Source organism: Podarcis tiliguerta, assembly GCF_965153285.1.
Source record: "Podarcis tiliguerta genome assembly, chromosome: 2".
Lineage (NCBI taxonomy): Eukaryota > Metazoa > Chordata > Lepidosauria > Squamata > Lacertidae > Podarcis > Podarcis tiliguerta.
Genome location: NC_139535.1, coordinates 111,832,328 through 111,859,057, shown reverse-complemented (window position 1 = coordinate 111,859,057; position 26,730 = coordinate 111,832,328). Strand labels below are relative to the sequence as shown.

At 47.8% G+C, this 26,730-nt stretch overlaps 2 protein-coding genes across 4 annotated transcripts in view; both read left to right on the top strand.

The window, feature by feature from the left end:
* CSAD (cysteine sulfinic acid decarboxylase) overlaps positions 1-26,730 on the top strand; it is a 742,174-nt gene that overhangs the window by 578,411 nt on the left and 137,033 nt on the right. The window lies entirely within an intron of this gene.
* Positions 1-26,730, top strand: part of RARG (retinoic acid receptor gamma) — a 122,930-nt gene that overhangs the window by 66,397 nt on the left and 29,803 nt on the right. The window contains exon 1 of one of the 3 annotated variants that reach the window (XM_083427775.1): positions 11,565-11,991. The exons of the other annotated variants lie outside the window; for them this stretch is intronic. Coding sequence (XP_083283901.1) covers positions 11,847-11,991 — 145 coding nt within the window. The 5' untranslated portion in view covers positions 11,565-11,846. Of the gene's footprint in view, positions 1-11,564; positions 11,992-26,730 lie in introns of those variants that run through there. 3 annotated transcript variants of the gene reach the window in all.

Genomic DNA, 26,730 nt, shown 5'->3' with positions numbered 1-26,730 from the left:
ATTGTAGAGTTGGAAGGGACCCCAAGGTCCTAGTGTTTGAGGGTAATGCCATGTGGACTATGCAAATTAGATGTGAACACAAACAACAAGATGTAAACAAGCCCTGAGTGGTACACCAGGCTGGGTTTGAAAAGGTAAGGTGTGGGTAGTTGACTGGAAACAGTCCGGTGATGCAAGCATTGAGTGTTTTTGTGGGGAGCTTTTGTGCACCAGCTCGCCCCTGTAAAGTTTTCTGAATGCTGCTGTCCAGTGTAAATAATTGGGCCACTCCTAGTCCTGGTTGGTGGCGCTGTGGGTTAAACCACAGAGCCTAGGACTTGCTGATCAGAAGGTCAGCGGTTCGAATCCCCACGACGGGGTGAGTTCCCATCGCTCAGTCCCTGCTCCTGCCAACCTAGCAGTTCAAAAGCACGTCAGAGTGCAAGTAGATAAATAGGTACCGCTCTGGTGGGAAGGTAAACAGTGTTTCTGTGCGCTGCTCTGGTTCGCCAGAAGCAGCTTAGTCATGCTGGCCACATGACCTGGAAGCTGTACGCCGGCTCCCTCAGCCAATAAAGCGAGATGAGCGCCGCAACCCCAGAGTCGGCCACGACTGGACCTGATGGTCAGGGGTCCCTTTACCTTTACCTTTTTTCCTCCACCAGGCACAGAGAGGAAAGCCAGAGAATAGCTCCTTAAAGCCAGCAAGTGTGTCGACTGCCACCAGGTGTCGATGCCAGTGACTTTGCCATGCCCAGACCCATAGCCCCACAGCCACAGCCACAGCCAGCGGAGGAAGCTGTCAACATTGCTGCAACAGGAAACAGTCGTCAGTCTCTCCTCTGGTGGGAACTGAAGACTTTTTGTGCCCAGGATCAGTTCCCACAACTGGAACTTCCTGGCGTCACTTAACAGGGTTCGCGCAATCTTTTTCGTTAGAAAGATGTGCCGGATCTAGGGTGGGACTAGAAGTTCTGAAAGATCGGAAGATCTTCTTCCAGTCTTCTCTCCCTCTCCACACCAACCCCTCACACCAACCCCAAGCATAATTTGTCCCTAGGCAAGGGAGAGAGGTGAATAGGCTCAGTGATTTTACATTAACAGCCTAAGCCTAAAGCCTAAGAAAAACTATTTGCATTTCAAGGCTGCTGATTTCAATGGGATTAGGTGTGCTGAACTCTGCAGTGTGTGGGACTGTAAATGAGCAAACAGTTTGTGGGGACTCAGCTGCTTTCGTGGGTCAGATGGGATGACTCAGCAAATAAATTTTGAAATACCAACTTCAAAAGAAATTGTAGTTTCTGTGGAACCCTGAAATTATACTTCCATTCTCTCACACAGGCATACAAACACACACACACTTAGCTTTTTGAGACTGTCAAAAGTTCACACCAAAAAAGTTTGAAGGTCTAATTCTCAAGGAAGGAAGGAAGGAAGGAAGGAAGGAAGGAGGGAAAGAAGGAAGGAGGGCAGTACTGTGCCAGCCAGATGGATTCTCCTGGCTGTCAAACGTCAGTAGTTAGGTACAAATTCGATACTAATCTGTGCTGCCTTGGCACTGGGGGCCTGCAGGGGTGGGTTGAAGCCTGTTGTGATCAGGCTCAAACTGAATAAATAGACAGAAGGAAAACAGCAACTGGATAACTGGAAAGAGAACTAATGAATGGCAGCGATAGAAAGACAGTAACTCCAGTTTACATACAGTGCCAGGTTCGAACTGAGTCATCTCCAGTAAAAGCAGAGGTGAGGAGCCTGTGGCCCTCCAGATATTGCTGGACCACAACTCCCATCATCCCTGATCATTGGCAATGCTGGCTGAGGTTGATGGCAGCTGGAGTGACAGGTTAGCCACCTCTGAGTTAAAGGATCTCAGTTAACAGGGCCACTTGGAGGCCAAGGAGGACCTCTCTGTCCAAGGACAGGGAAAGCTACTACCTGAGTGAACAACACTGGACCCAATGGACCACTGACTTGACTCTGTTTATCACTGACTTGACTCTGCGTATCACAGGCTATTGCCACAATAACCAAACTAATTTATCAGATGCCTCCACACTTTTTACTGCTGCAGACATGACACGGGTATTTTCCTGGAAGCTGAGGGTGTAATCTCAGGTTCCTGGGTCATTGGGACAAGATTGCCGTTAAGCTCCTTGGTGGTTCATGCATCCGTATGTGTTGAAATTTTTGAGATGAAGTCACTGCTCGTATTTACAATCAACCTCTGCTTCCCATCCACCACTTTCTCTATAGCTGATAATAATGGACTTTTCTATTCTGGCTGACGGGTGGTTCTTGTGCAGTTGGAAAGTTTGCACACACCTCCACTTTCATGGAAAAGATGTTGTTTCTTGTTCTGTTCTGTGATGCAGAGTTGGTGCCCCCTCTCAGTATGGGCTTCTGTTGGGTGCTGGGCAAGAGGCCAGGGGTGTAGCCAGGGGGGCAGGGGCCCCAAAATCAAATAAATACAAAACACTTAACTAAAAGTAGAAATTGTAGAAAGATTTTGACAGGTTTTTTTCTGAGCACTTGGGGTCAAAAGAAAGTAATTTTAAACAACTGTTGTTGAGACATTTTGTTCCAAATCTGCGAGACAGAGGATAGTGACAGGTGGGTGTCCTCCCCTCGACCCAACATAAATTCTGGCTACACCCATGCAAGAGATTGAACATGGCAAGAGGCTTATTCTGAAGACCAAGCAATGCCAAGGAAGATTTGGACTTCTGGGTGGGCTCGGACCTGCAGGCAAATTTTAAAAGAACAGAGACATGTCTCTGAAAAACGAGTAAGGATGCTGCAAGGTTGATGAGGACCGTGTACGTTGGGAACAAGAGAAAAATGCTCCCCCCTCTGACACACTCTTCTCTGCCCTCCTCATGTTAGCAGCAGGGCTGCCTGGCTGTGTGGGGATAATGGGGGAGAGCAAGTGAGGGAATGTCTGCGCACATGCCGCTCCTGCGCAGCACAGCCCCAGAGCCAGAGCCCGTGCAGAGATGCTTCTGGTTTGAATTAGCAGGCAGGCGGGTCAGGCTAATTGGGACCTTTCAGATCCCGCCAGTGCAAGCTAGAGGGATGCAGGAAAGAATCCCTTGTGGCCAGAGTCCCAGTCAGGCAAAGGAAAGGGGGGAGCAGCTGCAGGGTAGAGTCATGTATCTGTACAGGATGGGGAGTTTTCGGGAAGAGCAGCAAGGGAGGGACAAGAAGCAGCCCCCACCTATATAAGGCAGAAGCTATCTGTGTTTGTGTTCAGAAAGTGATTAGTTAGTACCAGTTTGCACCCTTTAACCATAAGCTACCACCGTAAGGGTGGCTGTGCATGGTAGGTTTTTGTTTTTAAATCTAGTATAGGCACTGGAAGCACAGGATCAGAAAAGGATTGGATTATTTAATCCAGGATTATTATTTTTTTAAAAGGAGCACTTGTGAATGCTGACTTGCAGCCTTGGTGAGGGGAGGAAGAGGGAGGGGGAACTGAACTGTAGGGCTGTTTGAAAACCCTATGGTTTAGGGTGATTGATTTATCACAAACCTAGAAGTTAGTTACAGAAATCCTAGGGGGTAAGAAACAAGGAGTAAGACTGTCTTTCTCTCTCCTCGCTCCCCAAGCCTCCACTCAACCTGCGCCTGGCAGGGTAAGGGGCTAGACCACTGTTTTATAGGTGCCCATCCTTGGGCAAATCCAAGGGATTCTTTCACTGGCTTGTGGCACCATGTGGTTTGCGAGTTAAATCTGCCTTTCCATTCTGCCAGAACTTTTGCTTTGAGGTTATTGTGAGGCTGCATTGATTCTTCCTCCCAACCCTCCGAACTCTGGAAATCTTCTGTCTGTTGTCACCCCCGCAAACTGGCACAGATCATCAAGGGGGTGGGTGGCAGTGGTGGCGGGGGGGATAAAATCTGCTTGTGGAAGAATTCTCTGTCCACTTAATACATTTAAACACATGCAGATCAGAAGCTGTTTGCTGATTCGGCGAAGTTTTAAAACAAAACAAAACAAAAAATCCAGCTTTTCAGTTAGGGTTAAAAAGCAGCATCAAAAATACCGGTTCAGAAGCGACCAGTTGCCCCCCCCCCCCCAGTGATGGGGAGATGGGGGTCTGTGGAGCTAGGGTGGTTGCTGTTTGCAAGGCTTTTTTCTTTCTTTTCTGGAAATTGTGGGGCACCGGGAGGCTGTGGAAAAACTGAGCAGAAGGAAGGAGAGGGAGCAAGGGCCTGGTTTGGCTGCTGTGCTGCAGGCAGCGGAGGGAAGGACTGCCATGGAGCTGGGTCACGCGGAGGTTACTGCACCCAAAGGGGGTTCTTGCAGAGTTCATGCCGCTGGCTCGCTTGACGCTCGCTCGGCCTTCGCGCTGGAAGGAAAGGGAGAGGCTTCAGGGGGTGGGGGAATGGAGAAGAGCGGGGTGGAACAGCCTGGCCTGGCCTGGCCAGCTACTGGCAAGGAGCCTAGCCCAACCAGTGGAGAGGGAGCCGGGCCTAGCTCGCGAGGGGGAAGCCCGGTTTAACCAGAAAGAAAAGCTAATGTTGCTTTGCCCCTAGCAGGTGAGGGGGGCAGGAATTAAGTTTGGCTCAGCTGCTGGTGGGGCGGAGGGCCAGTGGCCGGGGGGGGGGGGAGAGATGGGGATAGCTGAGCCAGGGCTAAAAAAAAGGGGGGGGCAAAAAGTAGGCCATGTCCAACTCAGCTAGCAAGTGTGTTTGTGTTGGCTCGCTTAGTGGAAGCTGGGGACAGGGCAGAGAGGAGGGGTTTTTTAAAAGCATATTTTGTGCGGTGTGAGTGTGTGTGCGAAAGAGAGAGGGAGAGAAAAGGACATCCCATCGATTGGGGAGAAGCCAGGCACCATGTCATTATTATTAATATTAATATTATTTACCACCATGTCATTTTTGGAGCATCTCAGCCATTGTTAGAGTGAAGAAGAAGTTGGCATAACTTCACCTGTTTTCATTCTATTGAAAGGCTGGCCGGCAATACTAATAATAATAATGATGATGATGATGTTGCTGTTGTTATTGCCATTTTTCATACAGAATGTTGTTGGCAGAAGCAGGTACAAAATGCAGTGAGAAATGAGAGTGTAACAAACAAAAATAAAATCAGGGGAGGGGGAAACGGGGAGACTACTGCGAGTGCAATGCCGCAACTATTGTATTAAGAAGAAAAAGGCATAACCTCCAACATTTCTCAGATGAAAATAGGGACATCACAGCAACAACAACGACAACAACGACAACAACGACAACAACAACAACAACAACAACAACAACTTTATTATTTCTACCCTGCCCATCTGACTGGGGTCCCCCAGCCACTCTAGGTGGCTTCCAACATACCAAAAATCTAAACTTTAAAAAACTTGTTTTAAAAACTTCCCTATACAGGGCTGCCTTCAGATGTTTTGCAAAGGTTATGTAGTTAGTTATCTCCTTAACTTGGGAGTCGCAAAACTCCATACCCTCCAACATTGCTCTAATGAAAATAGGGACGTCCTAAGCAAGATGAGCGCCGCAATCCCAGAGTCATTCGCGACTGGACTTAACTGTCAGGGGCCCTTTACCTTTAAGGAAAAGCAGAACATTGCAGGATCAAATCAGAAACCGGAATAGCTTCTGTAAATCCGGGACTTTCCCTGGAAAATAGGGACACTTGGGGGGTCTGAAAAGTTGAGTCAATCTGGTTTTCAGGGATTTAGTGGGCTGTGCAGTCAAGCTAACATAGGAGAAAATCTTAACACCGAGTTGAACAAAAGTGCTCTGTTTCTGATGACTCTGTTTTTGAGTCAGGTGTTACGACAGTGCAGTGTCCCATACTTTTGCTAGCTGTTCCTCTCTGGAAGGAGGTGAGCTGGATTTCCAAAGGGAAGTCACTGACATTCTGGCTGTGCAGGCTGGCTGTTATCAGAGCATGTTATGAGCCATGGTCTCTGGCACTGCCATGAACACAGCTGCTGGATAAAAAGCGGATTCTGCTCTGGAGGGGGGGGGGGGAGTTCCACATAAGTCCTAATGACTGACTAAGACAGAAGACACCCACGTTCCTGTTCCTTGAAAGAAAGAAAAAATAGATTGGGGGAGCGGGGACTTGTTCTGCCCTGAGGGAAGCATTCTCTTGTGGGCAGCCTTCCACATGCCACTGGTAGGCAAACCCACAAATGTAAATTTTTCATTTGTACAGTGAGCTAGTTTCTGCACACTATCAAATGCCCCACTCTATTCTCCATCCACGGGACGCGGGTGGCGCTGTGGGTTAAACCACAGAGCCTAGGACTTGCCGATCAGAAGGTCGGCGGTTCGAATCCCAGCGACTGCGTGAACTGGGTCGCTGCTCCTGCCAACCTAGCAGTTCGAAAGCACCTCAAAGTGCAAGTAGATAAATAGGTACCGCTTCAGCAGGAAGGTAAACGGCGTTTCTGTGCGCTGGTCTGGTTCACCAGAAGCGTCTCAGTCATACTGGCCACATGACCCAGAAGCTGTACGCTGGCTTCCTCGGCCAATAAAGCGAGATGAGCGCCGCAACCCCAGAGTCGGCCACGACTGGACCTAATGGTCAGGGGTCCCTTTACCTTTACCTTATTCTCCATCCAGGCAAGGAAGTAGCTTCATCAGAGCAAAAACACCCCAAAGAGGGTGAAAAGCAAAGCCAGTGAAGGGCGTGGCCAATGAGGGGGCCTGGGGAAAGAGCCAGGGGGTGTCAGATAGAGAGGGCTGAGGGGCTGCCTTTGGTCCCCAGGGTTGAGGTCCCCCACACTTAGTCTAGACCCATTTTCGGAGATGAACTGCCTTGCCAAACACAAATGGTATGGCTCGCTACTTGTGCAAAATCATAGCTCAGTCGGTAGAGCACGAGACTCTTAATCTCAAGGTTGTGGGTTCAAGCCCCACATTGGGCAAAAGATTCTTGCATTGCAGGGGGTTGGACTTAGATGACCCTCGTGGTCCCTTCCAACTTGTATGGTTAATATTCTATTAAAAGGCTTCATGGATGGATTGGATAGAGAAAACTCAAGCGGCAAAAATGACAAGGAGGCATGTAGCATCTTAAAGATGAACACGTCCTATTATGGCACAAGCTTTTGTGGAGCAGAGTCAACAGGTGGGGCTTTGCGGGACCCTTTTCTTGCACTGTTCTTACTCTGCTTTGAGGGCACTGGGAACAGGATCAGTTCCCCCACCCAACAAAATGTGATAGTTGGCTTAGGCCTGTTGAATCTGACCCGGTCCAACTGGTAGCCAGTCTGACGTGGGATTACAGTGGTTTCTCAGAATAATGTTCTGCATTCCTCATCCCTGTCACTGATTTGGCAGAACCAGGATTTTGGCTGGGAGAGCAATTTGCTTGCAAAGCAGATGGTCAGGGATGCATCCTCTGATGGCTGCAGTTGTGGTTTGGGGGTTGAGGGATGTTGGCGAGGAGGCATTAAGATGAAGGTATGCAGCTTGGGAGTGTGTGGGAGAGAGAGAATTTAAGCCAACACTTGTGAGAGAGGCATGCTCTGAAAAGGTGTTGGTTTCTTGTGCTTGTTTATATGATAAACCTATCAACGTCCATGTGAGACAGAGAGTAGAAGACTCTCAGAATATATTTAAAACTGAATTTAGTTTTTACTCCTGCTTTTTGGTCAGAGCCTAGGACTTGCCGATCAGAAGGTCGGCGGTTTGAATCCCCGCGACGGGGTGAGCTCCCGTTGCTTGGTCCCTGCTCCTGCCAACCTAGCAGCTCGAAAGCACGTCAAAGTGCAAGTAGGTACCACTTTGGCAGGAAGGTAAACGGTGTTTCTGTGCGCTGCTCTGGTTTGCTAGAAACGGCTTAGTCATGCTGGCCACATGACCCGGAATCTGTACGCCGGCTCCCTCGGCCAATAAAGCGAGATGAGCGCCGCGCCGCATCCCCAGAGTCGGTCACGACTAGACCTAATGGTCAGGGGGTCTCTTTACCTTTTTAAGTTGGTGCCCATCACTGCTTCCTGTGCGAGCTTTTGCAACTTGCCCGGACCTTATTTCAGTAAGACTGAAAGCTATTCAAACGAGGGGCTTGTCCACATTTTCTAGGCATGGTCTGTGCTTTAAAGGTCCATGTCCACACACTCTTTAAAGCTGAATCGGAGCAAACAGTAATCCGCAGAAAACCTGGATTGCCATTTGTTGCACATTAGCTTTAAAAAACAGGTTTTTGTGGGGAAAGCTCCAGAGTTCCAGATTTTATTTTATTTTAAAGCTCTTGCACATGGTGGTGGGTGCCAATACAACGCCTTGCCCAAGGTGCAAGGGTCCCTAGGTATGCCTGGGGTCCTAGTATAAAAATATTATTCTGTTGATTTGTTTCATTTTGCCTGGAGAAAGGCTTCTATAGTCAAGAACTGCCATGTCAATGGAAGCTTTTTCTCTAAGCCTAATTACCATGTATGATTTGGAGGGGGTCACATTGTGTGGGGAGTAGAATGTTAACCCTTGCCTCCCTATCTGTGACACTCCCCCCCAATTCTCTCCTTTTCCACACATGGCAATTTGGCTTTTTTGGCAGGGGGAAGCTTCCATTGGCATCAATGAGAACTCCCCCCCCCCAAAAAAACCCCTGTGGAGGGGGCAGAGTTGGAGAGGAGAGGCTGTAACCTGGATCCAAAGACACTGTGGGCTGGCGGTTCCTCATCCCTGCAATAAAATTTGGCTCAATAATACTCCTCTAACTTTACAAAGACAGCAGGATATTTTGTTTGAAGCCAGATTTGCCACCTGTGACAAGTAAGAGCAACCCCCAGGTAGCCAGTTAGGTCGCCAGCTTTTGAACAGCAGTAGTTTGATCTACAGGAATTAACAGGTGATAATGTTTATTTCCATGCTGTGAACGGGTTTTACCTGCTGATTTCTGCACATCCAACTCCGGCATCCTTGACATAACCAAACTAGTAGCAGGCCAGCCTCCTGGGCTGAGCAGATCTGGGGTGGGTTTTTACGTTGTGTTTAAAGCAGTTGTGCAGTTGCTTTGCTCACCACGTGCCCAGCTCAGAGCTCTACCCAGATTTACTGCACCACTATGAAGTTGCTGAAATCAAGGTCTGAAAGTGTGGGGGAGAAAGAGAAAAAGTGAGAGACCATAGAACTGAGCACTGAAGTTTGCACAGTCAAACCTCGCTTCTCAAATGGCTCCGCTGACAAATGTTTCGGCTCCCAAACACTGAAAACCCGGAAGAAAGTGCTCCTGTTTTTGAAGCCAAACATCTGACACAGCTTCCGCTTGAGTGCAAGAAGATCTTGCAACCAATCACAATCCGCGCCTCGGTTGTTGAACATTTTTGGAAGCCGAACGGGCTTCCGGAACGAATTGCGTTCGACAACCAAGGTTTGAATTTGTTCTGCAGTGTGAATATATATGCACAGGTCCCAGATATTTACTCTATGAACCCTCTAGTTTCCTTAATTAAATTCAAATTAACCACCATGTACTGATTTTGTACTCACTGATACAGATTAAAAATCATTGATAAAAATAAATGGGCGTTTACATCACTCCGTGGCCATGTTTGGGTGATCTTGCCTTTTAGGCTATAGTATGTGTATAGTATCACAAGCCTTTTGCCTGCACATGTGGGCCACAGTTAAACCAAGAAGTCTCTAATTATTTGCAGTTTCCCATATTGTCTGAACCGGAAAACTATGATTACTAGCTTCAGGATAAGCCGGGAAATTAAAACAGAGTTTAAAGTTAGTTTAACATCATGACTGGTTCTAAAATGGGTAACCAGATTCATTGGTTTATAACATGGTAGCTTGTTTGCAGCTACTAACCATATTTTCCTAGTTAAGAGGAAATGGAAAGCTATGGTTAATTAGAGCCTTTCTGATTTAATTGCGGCTTGTGTGAAGGGGCTTCATGCCCATGCGGAAAACACTGTGCAAACCTTTGCTTACTAACCTGAGTTATGAACCAGCAGTTCTTTAAATATCCTGAATTGTACGCACACAAAATGCACGCTAGGGTGGATTGTCAATATCTCACCCCTTGTCCTTGAATTCATTAGTACGAATTATCAATCATTGTTTGATGATGTAATTCCAAACCCAATGCCCATTCCACCCATATATATAGACATGAGGCAGAGCAGATAGGGAACAGAACACCTGTGCTCATCATGGGAGACCATTCTTTGGGGGGCCCTCTACTAGAAGTCCAGAGGGTAGCTACATGAGAACAGGCCTTTTCTGTGGTGGCTCCCTGTTGGTGGAACGCTCTTCTTGGGAGGCTCACCTGCTGCCATCATTGTATATCTTGAGGCACCAGGCAAAACCAGGCCTTTGACTATCTGTGGCCATTTAGAAGTGGGAAAGGGATATTTTAAATGTATTTCCTCTTGGTTTTAATATATCTATGTGGGGGTTATTGTCTATTTGTTTAGTTGCAAGTCACTTTGGGTTGCCCTGGGCAAAGCGACTGACACATTTAATAAATAAAATAAACACTTTCCGTTCTTTAACTTGGCTATGGAGGAATTGATGTGATGGGGGAATCTGTATAATAACTAATTAATATTAAAAGGCCTTGCATGGGCGGTTAGGATTTATTTTAGGGGGGGCATGCTTTATGTAGTGGGGGGACGGAACCAAATTATCTGCAACTGGTCAGTTAGTTACGTTTATTTATTTATTTACTTACTTACTTACTTACTTACTTACTTGATGGGGGGGAGATGCCCCCCAAGCACTCCTGGGTATGCCCAGGAGACCTTGTGAGAACATATCCTTTGTTGACACCAGCTCACTTCAGTTGCATTAGCCGTTTTCGTAATACACCTTTTGAGGACGTTGCCATAGTCTTGAAAAAGTGGCAAAAACGATAATGGAGGTCTACACCCACGACCTCTCTTTTCAGTGTTGGCTTATACAGTGGTACCTCGGGTTAAGTACTTAATTTGTTCCAGAGGTCCGTTCTTAACCTGAAACTGTTCTTAACCTGAAGCACCACTTTAGCTAATGGGGCCTCCTCCTGCCGCTGCTGCACGATTTCTGTTCTCATCCTGAAGCAAAGTTCTTAACCTGAAGCACTATTTCTGGGTTAGCAGAGTCTGTAACCTGAAGCATATGTAACCTGAGGTACCACTGTATAGGTGAAATGAGGATTTCAACCAGCAATATCAAGGATGGTGGATATGGCTGTGTAGTTTTGCAAGAGCAGTGATTATGTGAATCACACACTTTAGGCAGAAGCTGCAAATTTCTCAGGAGAACAGACTTCCCAGTAAATATGAATAATCAGCTTGCCCTTTTGCGAAACTTTTGAGAGCTTTTGGCAGTTGTCCCTTCTTCCTGTCATCGCGAGTGTGGCTTGGAAAAGAACGAAGAATACAGTGCAAAAGAATAGTCCTGCATGGACTGTGACCCTTATTATTTCCTTCTTGCGCGCCTGCCGAACCCGTGTTTGCGCGCGTTCCCTAGGTCTTCCTCGGAGCGTCGTTGCGTCCGTGTGGCTGCTGCGTATACTGTAGTCAGATTTTGTGTGTATGTGTGTGTGTCCCTCCCACACGGCCCACCCCTTTTCGGCTCCAAGCCCCACCCACCAGCTTGGAAGTCCTTAGCCGCTTTCGCCCCCAAGGTAATAGCCTTTTAAGCAAGGCAGCGAAACCGATCGCAGCGCCTGCGCTTCCCAAGCGACCAGCTTCGCTCGCGGCGTGCGCCTTGCGCGCGTGCAGCCGAGAAGCTTTGCATGTGGGGGCGCAGCCAAGCCAAGCCCCCTGCGCGTCTGCTGTGGGAGGCGCGGGACATCTCCAACTCTTCCAGGATCATCATAATCACAAGCGCACCATCATCATCATCATCATCCCCACCACCATTCCTTGTCTGATCCGCCGCCCGCTTCCACGCCAAACGGATTGTTTCCGGAGATGTACGACTGCATGGAGGCGTTCGCCGTCACCCCGCGGCAACTCTACGATGTTACCAACCGGAGCCCGTGCATGCTGCGGAAGTCAAGCCCGTGTTTCGTGGGCTTGGATCCTTTCGGGTGGCCCCAGCCGGCCAGCTTGCAATGTAGGTGATCCGAGCTCGTGCTGGTGTTTGGGGTTTTGTTTTGGTCTGGGGTGGGGTGGCTCCTTTGGGGAGGGTGCGTCCCTGGGGTGCCACGCGCATGCAAAAGAATGAATTGGGTTCCGCGTCCAGCGAGTGTTGACATGGGTTGGGGGCAGGGCTTTTTTTGTTTTGTTTTGTTTCTTTTTAATAACCGCGCGTGGGCGTTGGGCGCGAGTGGATCCGGGTGGGCATCTTCCTAGAGGGCGCTGTTCGGCGTGCTGTCCGACCTGATTGGTTGCTTCGCGTTCCAATTTTCCAACTTTTTCTTTTCCTGCTTCGGAACTCTTGCGCCGCAAAAGAGGCGTGGGGAGGGGTGGGGGAGCAGAAAGCGGGTCGGGATCCGAAATTTTATGGGTCTCCCCCCTTCCTCTGCAAAAAAAGAGGGGGGGGGCTGCGTGACTTAAGCTCTGGGACGTTTGCAACCCCCTCCATCTGTAATCTGGGCAGCGATCTACTGTGTCTCGGTTACATGGAAACTGGGGATCCCTCTCGCTCGTCGCTCTTTTGTCTTGATGTGGAAACGCGGATTATGAACACCAGATGAGGGGGGAACTTTGAAGTTTCTTGGCGACCTGGGTGTGGGTGGAGGGGATGTGGAGTAAATCAGGAACGGCAGAAAGGAAGGAAGGCTTTCTTTTGGGAGACGATGCCTAGAAGGCGGGGGGGGGGGGACGTTCATCCTTCACAAAGCCTGGCAGCAGGGGTTTAATTTTTTACTTTTGTTATCTTTCTTCGATTTAAAGTAAGGGGGGGGGGGGTTGGCTGTAGTCTACCACGCCGTGCAAATAGAATCCTTTAGTTAGGCAATGCTGCGTCCTTATTTTGTACACACACCAGACTGTAGACACTACTGGAATCTGGAAATCTGGAAGTAGAAGCGGAGGCTTGGGGGGGTGGGGCTGTTTGCGAGATCTGTCAAACACCCAAGGGTGTCCCCAGCGGGTCCTGCGTTCCCTTTTCTCTTTGAGCAGCTGCCAAATCGCTTCCCTCCCCCCTCCCTTCCTTCTCCGCTTTTTGGCACCCACCACCAGTGTTTACAACTTGCAGAAGAACAATCCTTTGATATTTTTACACACACACACACGGTGTGGTGCAAGGGCATCTCCCCATCACCTTTGGGGGCACCTGGGGAGGATGCAGGGTTAAGCTCCGCTCCCCTTTCTCCCGCCCGCCCCCCTCCTTACCCGAAGGGAGCTCGCTTTCAAAGCGGTTTCGTACGGCCCCACCCCAGCCTGGCTGCCAAAGCGCTCTCAAGAAATGTGGCACTTTAACTCTTTCGCCGGCGCCTGGAAATCAAAACGCGTCGCTTCCTGCCTAGGTCTATAATTGAACTGTGGGAGGATTCCTTCTCCCACCCCGAGCGCTTGCATGTGGTTGCAGAAGCACAACCAGAAGTAGCACCCTTCTTTGTGTGAGGACCGTAGAACACTGTGGAACTAAGAAATTCTTACTACTGTGCTGTTTAATAAAAACTCAACAATAGCCATTCCAAGGGAATGGAGGGGTTTTATTACACAGGGGGGATGCTGAAGCTGAATTCGAGTCAGGGCTTAGTCAGGGACCTGGTTTTAAGATCAAGGTTCAACTCAGAAACATGTTAAATGATGAAGGGAGAAGTTTCCCTGGACAAGGCCGGAATCAGTGGCGAAGTGTGGGGGGTGCAGGGGGGGCCGACCGCACTGGGCGCAACATCTGGGGGTTAGGGTTAGGGGGCGCAAATCCACGGGTTAGGGGACGCAAATTACTTGCCTTGCCCCGGGTGCTGACAACCCACGCTACGCCACTGGTCGGAATGCCTTTTCATCACCCTGAAGTAACCCATGCCATCCAGAATTTGGGATTCTGGACTATAGGCTATAGTTTCAAGATAGGCTTGACAAATATATCGGCACCACTCTCCTTACAGATAGAACTCTTTACAGGTTATAACAGCCCACAGGGCTTCATTTCCCACTTAGCAGATGGCTTGCAGTTCCAGTGACTGCTTAAGTAAGTGCTTAGTACCCATGGAGTGCCAGGAACTTTTGGGGGCTCTGGAACTGATCTAGTCTCTCCCTCTCTCTTTCTCTCTGGAGGGCTAAGAAGTGTACTTTTAGGAGGGCAGGAAGGGTCAGGGGCTGACAAAGGAAAGAGTGAGGAGGATACCTGGTGGGATTGCAGGAGAGGCAAGGATGGGCCAGTTTGTTTGTTTTGTTGGCTTATTTGTTAGTAGTGCTTTTCATCTGCCCATCATCCCCTCATCCCAGGACAGGGTACAATACAGAGGAGCGTACAATGAAAACATCTCAACACAATTAAAAGATCAGATAAAGCGTTATCGTACAGAGGGGGGCATAAGAAGCCCTCATCACAGGAGCACCCTAAGAGTCATCCTAATATCCAGCAGAAGCCCAGAACAAAGGGAAAGGCTTTGCTGATGTTTGACTTTTTGAGTGGCACCATGCCATCTTTTATTATTTGGGTACAGGGGATGCAGGGGAAGAGACCATTTATTGGTGTATGCTCGTGTCAACCAGCACTTTCCTCCTTATTGCGGAAGTAGTTGCAAAACTGAAAGAGGGTTGAGGCATCCCCTCTGCACCAAGTTTTTAACTTCGCTTGATTTTTGTGATGACACATCTCTGTTTTATGGTTTATCTGCCTTCACCATCCTCCACCATCTGGCACCAAAAAAAGTGTCTATCCAGAAAAGGGGCAACTGCTTCCGTGAGTGTTGGAAGCCACAGTTGGGTTCTACATGCATACCAGGAGTGGGGAACATATGGTCCTTCAGGTGATGCTGGAACATGACTCCCATCATCCCTTGTCCCACTGGCCATGCTGACTGGGGCTCGTAAGAGTTCAGGAACATCTGGGGACCACAGGTTCCCCAGGCCTGATACAGACAGTACATGTGGCCACCCAGATGTTACTGGACTTCAGCACCTGTCAACTCCAGCCAGCATGGCCAATGATCAAAGATTGTAGTCCAGCAACATTTGAACGGCCACAGGTTTTCCAGCACTGTTCAGCGTTGATTTTTTATTTTATTTATTAGATTTCTATACCTCCCTTCATCGTAAGATCTCAGGGCGGTTCGCCTTGATGTGCCGCAGATACCTAACAAAAGGTCTGTGTGTCGGACAAATTGGTAAAAATAAAATCATGGACCAGTAACTTCGTTGAACTTTCTTGCAAGTCTTCCTCATGTCTCAGCACCTGCAGTGATACGTGGCTGCCCACAATGGTTGCTTTGAAAACTAGGCCTTGGTTGCGCAACCGTTATGGAAATATGACATAGGAGGACATGTGAGCTTCTGTATCTATGGAGTGGCCTCTCCTGAGTGAATACACAGTCGCGGTGCCACCAATGATATGCCATCCAGACTTAGCCAGCTTAACTCCCTATGAAATCTGAATCTCTAGATGACATAAAAGTTATGTAATACTGGTGAATGAAACCCTAGTCTGCCATTAGGGATAAAGGCCCTCGTAACAGCAGCAAATTGTGTTATTTTCCATACATATATAACTTTACTAGAGTTTCATAGCAAGTGTTGTTTCTCTCCGCAATAGCACTTGAGTTGTAAGTTGGTCTGAAAGAGCATGGCAGGCTCCAAACCACTCATCGAACTTTGTGGCTGAGCAGAGGTTAGAACCTGGGCTTGTCACATCTACCCGGAGTCATGCCCTGATTTTTTTCTTTTCTTTCTGGCAAGCAGTGGTGGAGATGGATAACAAGAAGGCTCATCCGCCAAACTGATCTTGTGTGGGATCATGAGCCCACTGGCTATTGAATTAGACTAGTCACCCTGCTAGACACCATATTCATTTTAGAGACCATAAACATTGCTAGAAAAGTAGACACAGGACCTTGAATATTCTCCACAATTCTGGGCGCAAGCACAGACATTTCTAGTGGGTGAGGAATTCAGCAGCTTGAGAATCTCTGCTTTCATTGCAAAACGAAAGAAGCAAGCCAAGACTTTAGTAGTCCTGGATGCAAACGCTCACAAGAAACTTAGAGTTATTTAGGTTTTAGGTTAAGTGTGATGTGTGTGTTGAAATGTGGCAGGATATGTGCATGCGCAGCTTATTGGAGTGTTATAGGCAAAATTGCAAGTGTGTGATGAGCGCAATGTTTGTTTACATAAGCATGCGATGCCTTGAAAGTGCATTGGTATGGCCTGTATGTGTACAAGTAAGCAAGTTCAGTGACCATGATGGGCATCACGTTGGCGGGAGAGGCATGTGGCTCTATGATCAGTGTAGGATATGTGAGCATTCTGTGGGAGGTGTGTATATTATGGTGTGTAAGAAGTATGGGACAAGCTCTCTGCCACCAGGAATGCTGCTGCCGAGACAAATGGCTTGTATAGTGTCCCAGCTGCAAACAGTTTACGGCTGGTTATAAATGGCTTGTTTGAAGCTCCGGCAAGGCGAGGGCAGGAATTTCCTCAATTTCAGCAATTTAGGCTTTTAAAGCCCTCCAACAACCCCTACTCCTCGAGCCGGATTAAGCAGGGAGGGGGGCGAGGAAGGGCAGGGACCCTGAGTTGGCCAGTGTAGATGGACCACTGGCTTTGTTCAGGGGTTGGTCTAAGGGTTGGTGGCCTTCCTGGCTGATGAAACAAAAGAGGAGTGGTGGGGGATGGTGGTGGTGGTGAATGTCTCCCAGACTTGTGGAGCTAAAAGTGCTCTGCAGCTGCTGATGGCATCTGTAAGAGGCTGCTCCAGATTCTGTCCCGTCCCTTCGACCGCTTCCTTGCTGGCTGCTTAGCGGCTGCCGGTGAATTGATTTGTAAGAGATTCATCAACAGATAAAAGGACCCAGAACTGCTCAGAGCAACACTCAGGATTGCAAACTTGGCATGCTCTGTTTTAAAAAACATGAACCGTAAGGAGGGCCCCTGTGTTGGAATAAGCCATGCTTACTTTGGCTTGGATAGAACAAGGTCTTGTTCACCTGCATGCCGTGAAAGCTGCTTTAGGAAAGGACATCCATCGAGGCAGTCCATTAGCGTAAATGTGCGTGTGGTTTGTTAGTGCCTGTGTCTGTATGCACAAAAAGCTCCTCTCCTTTTCTGAATCCCACCCAGGATAGGCATGCCTGTGTAAAAGCTGCCCTACCCTATGGACGAGTGCCCTGCGGGAGGAGAGTTTTGGACGAGGCTGCTATTGTTTCTTAACTCAGATTCTCTGCCAAAGCCCTTCTTCAGCCTGGTGCTGTGCTGGTTGTGGCCTGATTTGAATTGTCATCCAAAACATCTGGAGGTGACCAGGTTGAACAGATGTGGGCACGCATGCTTTGCTGTGCCCCATATTGCTGTCTGCCCCTCTCACTATAACCTTCGTTGCTAGGTCTCATGCGTAGGAGCAGCTATCAGTGGTGTTAACATAACTACACCAGCTATATTTCGAATTCTTTGGCCGCTGTGCATGGAATAATAATTCCCAGAATAATAAATTTTGAGATTCCCCCCACCAACTTCATGTTTAATAATATTTAGCCTGTGCCATCGTAGCAATATATATCATACAGTAACCTAAAACATTATTTTTTTTTCGTTATAAAGAAATCCGATTTCAATATGTAAGTAAAATTCCAGAGCTTAAACTCTGGTCACTTCTTTTTGGCTTTTTTTTTTTTAAAAAAAGGAATCTTTTAGCGACACATGGAAAACCGAAAAGAGAGAGAGTGTGTAGAAGCTGTGATCCTCCAGATGTGATTGGAGTCCCATCGCTCATCCACACCAGACAACACAGTCAGTAATGATTGGACTTAGAAGCTGAACCACATCTGGAGGGACACAGGTTCCCTTACCCATTACCCAGAGCCTGGTTTAAAAGTCACCTGGTGTGGGTACAAGGAAATATTGGGTCTAGTGATCGTGTGATTGGAGATTCGCCACATTGTGCTATCCACAGAGCCCCTGGGTTAATTCTTTGCTCTGCTCCTGAAGATTCACCTTCCTTCCTTCCTGCCTTCCTGCCTTCCTTCCTTCCTCTCTCTCCTTCTCTCTTTCTCTCTCTCTCTCTCTCTCTCTCTCTTTCTTTCTTTCTTTCTTTCATCTGTCTCTCTGTCTCTTCTTCTCTTCTCTCCTCTTCTCTGCTTTTCTGTCCCAGAAGAACAAAGCTTTTTTCCTTTCGTTTTTAAATTCTAGCTTTCATAGTTAGCTTAAAAGATCTAAACATGTGCAGTTCCGAAGCGTCGAAAGGAATCCAGCTGAAAAGCGAGTATTTTATGTGACGGTTTCTTCACAAAGCTCGGAGGAGTTCCAGCTTGTTTCAAGGCAAATGCCTCTTAACAGGGTTGGGGGTGGGGGAACTAAACTCCTTTGCAGAACCTGAACTTGAGCTCTGCTCAGCTCCCCACTCCTCACTTGTTCAGCCCATTCCTCTCATTCTTCCAGCCGTCACAAGAAAGTACCAGCATTTATTATGCATTTACATTTTATTATGCAGTATACGTTTGTGAATATACAGGTGCCATTTTTGTGACTTCAGCTGCTTAGTCCTACCCAGTAATACTATGAGGAACATCCTAATGGCCTTGCCTGACAGAATCTGAGCAATCCGTTTTTGGTTCTTGTATTGTATAAGCTGGTTGCACTTTGGTACAGTTTTCATTCCCATTTTTATATACACGAGGTGGATGAGAATTTTTTATTTATACAGTCATGCATTTTTTTGCACCATGTATTCTGAGTAAATAATTGAAGCCTCTGTTGTGCAGAGATCTTCCTTTCTGTCTGAAAAGAGAGGTAGTGGAAGGAAGCGCAGATTATGAGTCCGTGAGTCTATTTGCCATCCTGGATCTGCATGCATCAGTCTAGTAGTGGAGATTGAGAGGGGGAAGCTTGGAGCTGAGAGGGGGAATCTGGCCCTAGTGAGTGATATGCCCCTTTGGGGGTGGATGGTAGTCATAATAATAATAATAATAATAATATTTATTTAAACCCTCCCCTCCCCAGCCAAGACCGGGCTCAGGGCAGCTAACAACCAATAATAAAAACAAGTTGATTAAAATACAATTTAAAAGATTAAGATACAACATTAAAACAATTAGGGAGCAATCTCTTCATAGGAGGAGAAAGGAAAAAGAAAGAGGGGGGGGGGAATCAAACTGATTCTGAGCCAAAGGCCAGGTGGAACAACTGTGTCTTATAGGCACTGCGGAAAGAGATCAGATCCCGCAGGGCCCTGATCTCATGAGACAGAGTGTTCCACCAGGCCGGAGCCAGTGTTGAGAAGGCCCTGGCTCTGGTTGAGGCTAATCTAACTGCCTTAGGGCCCGGGACCTCTAGGGTGTTGCTATATATGGACATTAAGGTCCTCCGTGGGGCATACCAGGAGAGGCGGACCCGTAGGAATGAGGGTCCTAGGCCGTGAAGGACTTTAAAAGTCAAAACCAGCACCTTAAATCTGACCCTGTACTCCACTGGGAGCCAATGCAGCTGGAAAAGCACTGGGTGAATATGCTACCATGGCAGAGACCCTGTGAGGAACCTCGCTGCAGCATTCTGCATGCGCTGGAGTTTCTGGGACAGCATCAAGGGCAGCCCCGCGTAGAGCATGAATGCTCTTCCAATAGAGATTCAGAAGCCGTCTCCTGTTTCAATTTTCAAGCATCCACTGAAAACCACCAAACATATGCAGGTAGTTAAGAAAATACCTGTCTGCAATGGTTAAAGGTAAAGGTACCCCTGACCATCAGGTCCGCTTGTGGACGACTCTGGCGTTGCGGCGCTCATCTTGCTCTATGGGCCGAGGGAACCAGCGTACAGCTTTCTAGGTCATGTGGCCAGCATGACGAAGCCGCTTCTTGCGAACCAGAGCAGTGCACGGAAACGCCATTTACCTTCCCACCAGAGCAGTACCTACTTATCTACTTGTACTTGACGTGCTCTCGAACTGCTAGGTAGGCAGGAGCTGGGACCGAACAACAGGAGCTCACCCTGTCGCGGGGATTCGAACCGCTGACCTTCTGATCGGCAAGTCCTAGGCTCTGTGGTTTAACCCACAGCGCCACCCGAGTCCCTTTCTGTAATGGTTAGTTGATCTCTAATTTTAAGTTTTCAATTTTTTTAAAAAAATTCTCTATATGTATATTTGTTGCAAACTTATTTTTTTTAAAAAAAGAAATGAATAGTGGTATTCAAATATTTTTAACAAATAAATAGATTCACCCCCATTTCATGGAGGACAAGGCTGCCACTATTCTGCTAGCCACAGTAACTAGGAATTTCCTCTGAATATCAGTAGGTGACAAACAACAGTGAGCAATGACTTCTGCTTGGGGCTTCCTTCTTGTTTTCGTCCCATAATAAGCCTCTGGTTAGCCACTGTGGGAACAGAATGCTGGACAAGACAGGCCTCTTGCCTGATCCATCGGGAATCTTGTGAGGTTAATCATCGAACATTTCCTACCATTGATCCTGACCTGTGCCTGGTTTCGGAGGGCACTCAAAGGCTGTGTCTAGTTGGCTGTCTCACTGTGCCCCGCTGCCTCTTGTAGTATGGGGAGGAATTGGCACACCTTGCTGAGCTAGGAGGAAACAACCTGGGTTAGACAAGGGAGTGTATTGTACATTTAGAAAACAAACCCAAACACATGTCAAAAAACGTTGCTGCAGCTACAGTGGTACCTCGGGTCACATATGCTTCAGGTTACAGACTCCACTAACCCAGAAATAGTGCTTCAGGTTAAGAACTTTGCTTTAGGATGAGAACAGAAATCGTGCTCCTGCGGCGAGGCAGCAGCAGGAGGCCCCATTAGCTAAAGTGGTCCTTCAGGTTAAGAACAGTTTCAGGTTAAGTACGGACCTCTGGAATGAACTAAGTACCGTATTTTTCGCTCTATAAGACGCACCAGACCACAAGGCGCACCTAGTTTTTGGAGGAGGAATACAAGAAAAAAAATATTCCAAATCTCAGAAGCCAGAACAGCAAGAGGGATCGCTGCGCAGTGAAAGCAGCAATCCCTCTTGCTGTTCTGGCTTCTGGGATAGCTGCGCAGCCTGCATTCGCTCCATAAGACGCACACACATTTCCCCTTACTTTTTAGGAGGGAAAAAGAGTATTATAGAGCAAGAAATACGGTACTTAACCTGAGGTACCACTGTACTCTAAAGCCACAACAGATCTGCAAAACTCCACAAATGCTTTGCAAATGAAGCACACAAGTGTCTATGTGAATGCCAGGAAGTAGGGCACAGTGGTTACATTACAGAGTGCAGGAGGGTGATTTTGTTTACGTTGCACGAGAGGGCAGCCTGATGGGGGCAGTCACAGCTTCTTCCTTCACATTGCTGCTTCTGTCCCCTGCAGATGCAGAGGCTCAGATATCTCCTATCCCCCTTTGAATCTGGCTTGTCAGGTTCTGTATCTCTGCACACATCTCCCCTCTTTCACCATTTCGGCATCTGTTGGTAGCTGAGCCCTGCTGTGGATATTGGATGGTTTGTAAACACACCCGGAGACAGGCAGTCCTCCTCTTCTTCCCCCCTCTTCCCCCCTTTGTGTGGCTCCAGGCAGTTATTTGGGTGTGTACAGAAGCTATTTAGAGAAGAATAAGTTGGGGCTAAAATGTGATGCTCTCCAGGAAATGACAGGCCTGATAAGAGCTTGGCCTGACAAGAGCCTTATGTTAAAGTTTGCCAGTGATTTCTGATGCTTAGAGTACAAACAGGGTATCACCTCTCTCTCTCCTCACCCTCTCCAGCTAGGGCTGAAGGCACAGAATCTGGAATCGTTTCCAGAGGAGGGCAACCAAAATGGTCAAAGGCCTGGAAACGATGCCTTATGAGGAACGGCTAAGGGAGCTGGGCATGTTTAGCCTGGAGAAGAGGAGCTTAAGGGGTGATATGATAGCCATGTTCAAATATATAAAAGGATGTCACATAAAGGAGGGAGAAAGGTTGTTTTCTGCTGCTCCAGAGAAGCGGACCCGGAGCAATGGATCCAAACTACAAGAAAGAAGATTCCACCTAAACATTAGGAAGAACTTCCTGACAGTAAGAGCTGTTCGACAGTGGAATTTGCTGCCAAGGAGTGTGGTGGAGTCTCCTTCTTTGGAGGTCTTTAAGCAGAGGCTTGACAACCATATGTCAGGAGTGCTCTGATGGTGTTTCCTGCTTGGCAGGGGGTTGGACTCGATGGCCCTTGTGGTCTCTTCCAACTCTATGATTCTATGATTCTGTTGTTAAGTGATAGGGGACCCTTTCGAAGTCTGGTGGAAGACTTCTTACTTTATTTTTATTTTATTTTGTTTCGCTCTTTTCTTCTCTCATTGACCCTAAACATACAGCGGTACCGCGGGTTACATACGCTTCAGGTTACAGGCTCCGCAAACCCAGAAATATTACCTCAGGTTAAGAACTTTGCTTCAAGATGAGAACAGAAATCGTGCTTCGGCAGCGGGATGCCCCATTAGCTAAAGTGGTGCTTTAGGTTAAGAACAGTTTCAGGTTAAGAACAGACCTCCGGAACGAATTAAGTACTTAACCCGAGGTACCACTGTAGAGTGTTGTGCTTGCTTTGGGGGGATTTTCCTCCTGGCGGCAAATCTTGCTAAACTGGTGTCCAGAGAACTTCACATTCTTGTCTGTAACCAAGACCCATTCCTCTGCAAACTGTGGCCATCAGTGAGCTGATAAAAGAACACACACACACACCGCGCGCACACACACACCCTGGGAAGAAAGGAAGAGGAGAACTTGCATTTTGTAATGAATCCCAGCAGGAGACACTCTGTTGAAGCCTCTCCCCAGCAAGAGCTATTTGGGGTGGAAGTTTTCGGTTTCGCTCTGCCTTTGAATGAATGAATAAGTTGTACGGAAAGCAGCTATGGTGAAGCAGTCCTTTAAAAAGTTACTGATGCAAAATAAGTACAAATCTTCAATTTGATCCAAAACACAGTAACTTATAGGGTTTCCGAGCACAATTCAAAGTATTGGTGCTGACCTTTAAAGCCCCAAACGGCCTCGGTCCAGTATATCTGAAGGAGTGTCTCCACCCCCATCGTTCTGTCCGGACACTGAGGTCCAGCGCCGAGGGCCTTCCTGCGGTTCCCTCGCTGCGAGAAGCCAAGTTACAGAGAACCAGGCAGAGGGCCTTCTCGGTAGTGGCACCTGCCCTGTGGAACGCCCTCCCACCAGATGTCAAAGAGAACAACAACTACCAGACTTTTAGAAGACATCTGAAGGCAGCCCTGTTTAGGGAAGCTTTTAATGTTTGATGCATTACTGTATTTTAATATTTTGTTGAAAGCTGCCCAGAGTGGCTGGGGAAACCCAGCCAGATGGGCGGGGCATAAATAATACATTATTATTGTCGGATGGACTGAGAGAAGAGTTGGCAGGAAGGCACTCTTGCTGATGGAAGATGCCTTCAGTTCATCTTCCGGGAGCCTTCTCCTCCCAGCTCCTGTGCCTCCTCCCAGCTCAACCTATTCAGCAGAGTCCCTGGACCCTGAGGAGAGTTGCTTTGGGAAGCGGAGGTTGCTGTTGGGAGGAGGGGGCAGAAAAGACGCTTTCCACCCACCCCCTTTTCAGACTTTTCTCTGTATTTTCAGCTTTCACACTGGGAAGAGTTGAGAAAGATTTAGATCTTTCACATGGCACTCGTGGGTGTGTGTGGGTGTGTGTTAATAATGATAGTGCTACATTGCTGGGGACAGACAGCAGGAGTTGGCTGTTTTGTCTCATCCTTTGCTTGCTAACTTCCTCGAAAGGTCTGTGTGGGGCTGGTTTTTACACTGATAAATTCTGGATTCTAGAATCCAGATAATTAGCGCAGAGCAGACCCTGCACTGCAGGTTGTTTGGTGCAAGAGTTTAATCCGGACCTGACTCTCTGTAGGAGAGGGGTTGTAGCTCAGCTTTAGGACACATGCCTTGCATGTAGAACAGAGGCAGGCAATGTTGTTGAAGTACAGTTCCAGGCCATTGGAGGCTGGTGTGAGTTAAGAGTCATCAAATTGTAAAGTTGGAAGGGACCCTGAGGGGTCCCTTCTAGTCCAACTCCCTGCAATGCACGAATATGTAGCTGTCGCATATGGGGATTGAACCTGCAACCTTGGCATTGCCAGCACCACGCTCTAACCAACTGAGCTATCCAGTCCAACAACATTAGAAAAGGCTCCAAGTTAAAACTTGGCCTCTCCATTCAAAAGGATCAGGTGGGGAAGACCTCCTAGGGTTTGTTAAGGGTGCTGGGAATTGTATCTCTGTGTGAGGGGGAAACTACGATTCCCAGGATGTACAGTACAGTGGTACCTCGGGTTACAGACGCTTCAGGTTACAGACTCCGCTAACCCAGAAATAGTACCTTGGTTTAAGAACTTTGCTTCAGGATGAGGACAGAAATCGTGCTCCGGCAGCAGGAGGCCCCATTAGCTAAAGTGGTACCTCAGGTTAAGAACAGTTTCAGGTTAAGAATGGACCTCCAGAACGAATTAAGTTCTTAACCCGAGGTAGCACTGTATACTGGATGTACAGTTATATCTCAGGTTACAGACACTTCAGGTTGTGCATTTTTGGGTTGCGCACTGCGCCAAACCCAGAAGTACCGGAACGGGTTACTTTCGGGTTTTGGCGTTTGCGCATGTGCAGAATAACAACAACAACAATAATAATTTATTGGGCGGCTTCCATAGAAACCAAAAATACACTAAAATATCACACATTAAAAACTTCCCTGAACAGGGCTGCCTTAAGATGTCTTCTGAATGTCAGGTAGTTATTTATCGCTTTGACATCTGATGGGAGGGCGTTCCACAGGGCGGGCGCCACTACCGAGAAGGCCCTCTGCCATTAAATCGTGCTTTGCGCATGCACAGAAGTGCCAAATCGCAACATGCGCATGCGCAGACTCAGCGCTGCAGGTTGCGAACGTGACTCCTGCACAGATCACGTTCGCAGCCCGAACAGCCACTGTACTTTAAATGTATGGTGCAGATGTAGCCAGTCTCCTCTAGAATATGGTAACTTTCTCTTTCTAATCCCTCAGCTTCAGGGCAGATGGTCCAGCTCACGTTTTCATGCCCAGTCCATATTTCAGTACAAAAATATGTGATTTCATAAGAGAACACAAAACAGATAAACCATGGGGTTTTTTTTTATTAAGACCTAGTAAAACGCACTTGGAGAGACAGATCTACTTTGCATCTGGATGGTTTGTTTTGTTTTATTTTGTTATTGCATGTTTGAAATTGTAATCAGGATTCCTTGCCTGTAAAATGCGATTTTTATTACTGACTTCAAAGGGTTGTGAAGATGAACGGAGCGTGGAACTAACCCACATATTATAAAGAACAAGGTGGCAGAATTCTGGACTGCTTAAGACTGCCAGTTCCGGCCAAAGGGATGGTAATACTTTTTAACATCCCCCCTAAAAGAAATCCCCTTTATAGGGTTATGCTAAATGTCCATGTGCTAGTTGACTGCATCCTTGGAGGTTTTGTGTGTGTCTGTGCCTCTGTCTTTTAAATGAGTAATGTTTTTAAAAAAGATGGCTGCCCCTGCAGTGATACGACCCAAAATTCTACCGCCTGATTATGAAGAACCAAAGAATGATTCTAGCTTTGAGAGGCATTTAATGCAATCAGCTGGCTATGGAAGTATTTGAAATCATGATTAATATGCTGCCTCTTGAGTTCCTGCTGGGCTGCGTATTAGGATTTCCTGCTCTCATTTGTTCCCCAGAGGACAAGGACTGGACACAGACGTCCACTCCCATGGGCCAGCCACCATATTTCATGCCGCTTGTTCCGCCTCCGTGAAGGTGCATTGGCCTTCTGCCCTCTGGGAATGTGTTTGGGTTTGTTCCCTCTGTTGGAGCATCAGATTGCTGTCAGCACGGGGGCGATTTATGGCCAGGCCTGCTCTTCCCCCCGTTCATGGAGGCGGGAGAGTCCTGTCCTGCTGCGGAATTTATTTCCTGCCCTCTGCTCCCACCTGTTGCAGAACACACTCTTTATCTCGCTTAACGATGCCTCAAAAAGCCCGACAGCTTGGCTTCCGGCGGCCTTGCGGCGAGCTCTGGGTGGCCTTGGCTGTGGTCCCTTTGCCACCCTGGGCTCCTTCCACACTTCACGCTGTGTGACTCCGGGCAAACAAGGCGGGAGCTGTCAAATGCAATTGGGGAATCCAGGGAAACAAGTCTGTACTCTGGCTCTGAAACATCCTCTGCAAAACTGCACAGGGAAGGGACTTTTTTTTGCTCCATCCCAGTTCTGATGGTGTGGGGGCAGTTGGAGGCCATTTTCCAGAGCTTGCTTCTCTGGTCCACAGAAGCAAACTCCTGGGGTTCCTTGAATGCTTCTCTAGAGCTTCGTTCAGGACAAGATTGGTGACAACAGACAAGCTTCTGTGAAAGCCAGGTTTGCTCACAGTGATAAGTCTTCTCCTGCAAGACGCAGCCACATGCCTTATACCAGTGTTTCCCAACCTTGGGCTTCCAGCTGTTTTTGGACTACAATTCCCATCATCCCTGACCACTGGTCTTGCTAGCTAAGGTTGATGGGAGTTGTAGTCCAAAAACAGATGGAGGCCCAAGGTTGGGAAACGCTGCCTTATACCACCTCAGAACAGGTTGTCCTTCTAACCCATCATTCATCTACAGTGGTATTTAACCTGAAACTGTTCTTAACCTGAAGCACCACTTTAGCTAATGGGGCCTCCTGCTGCTGCTGTGCCGCCGGAGCATGATTTCTGTTCCC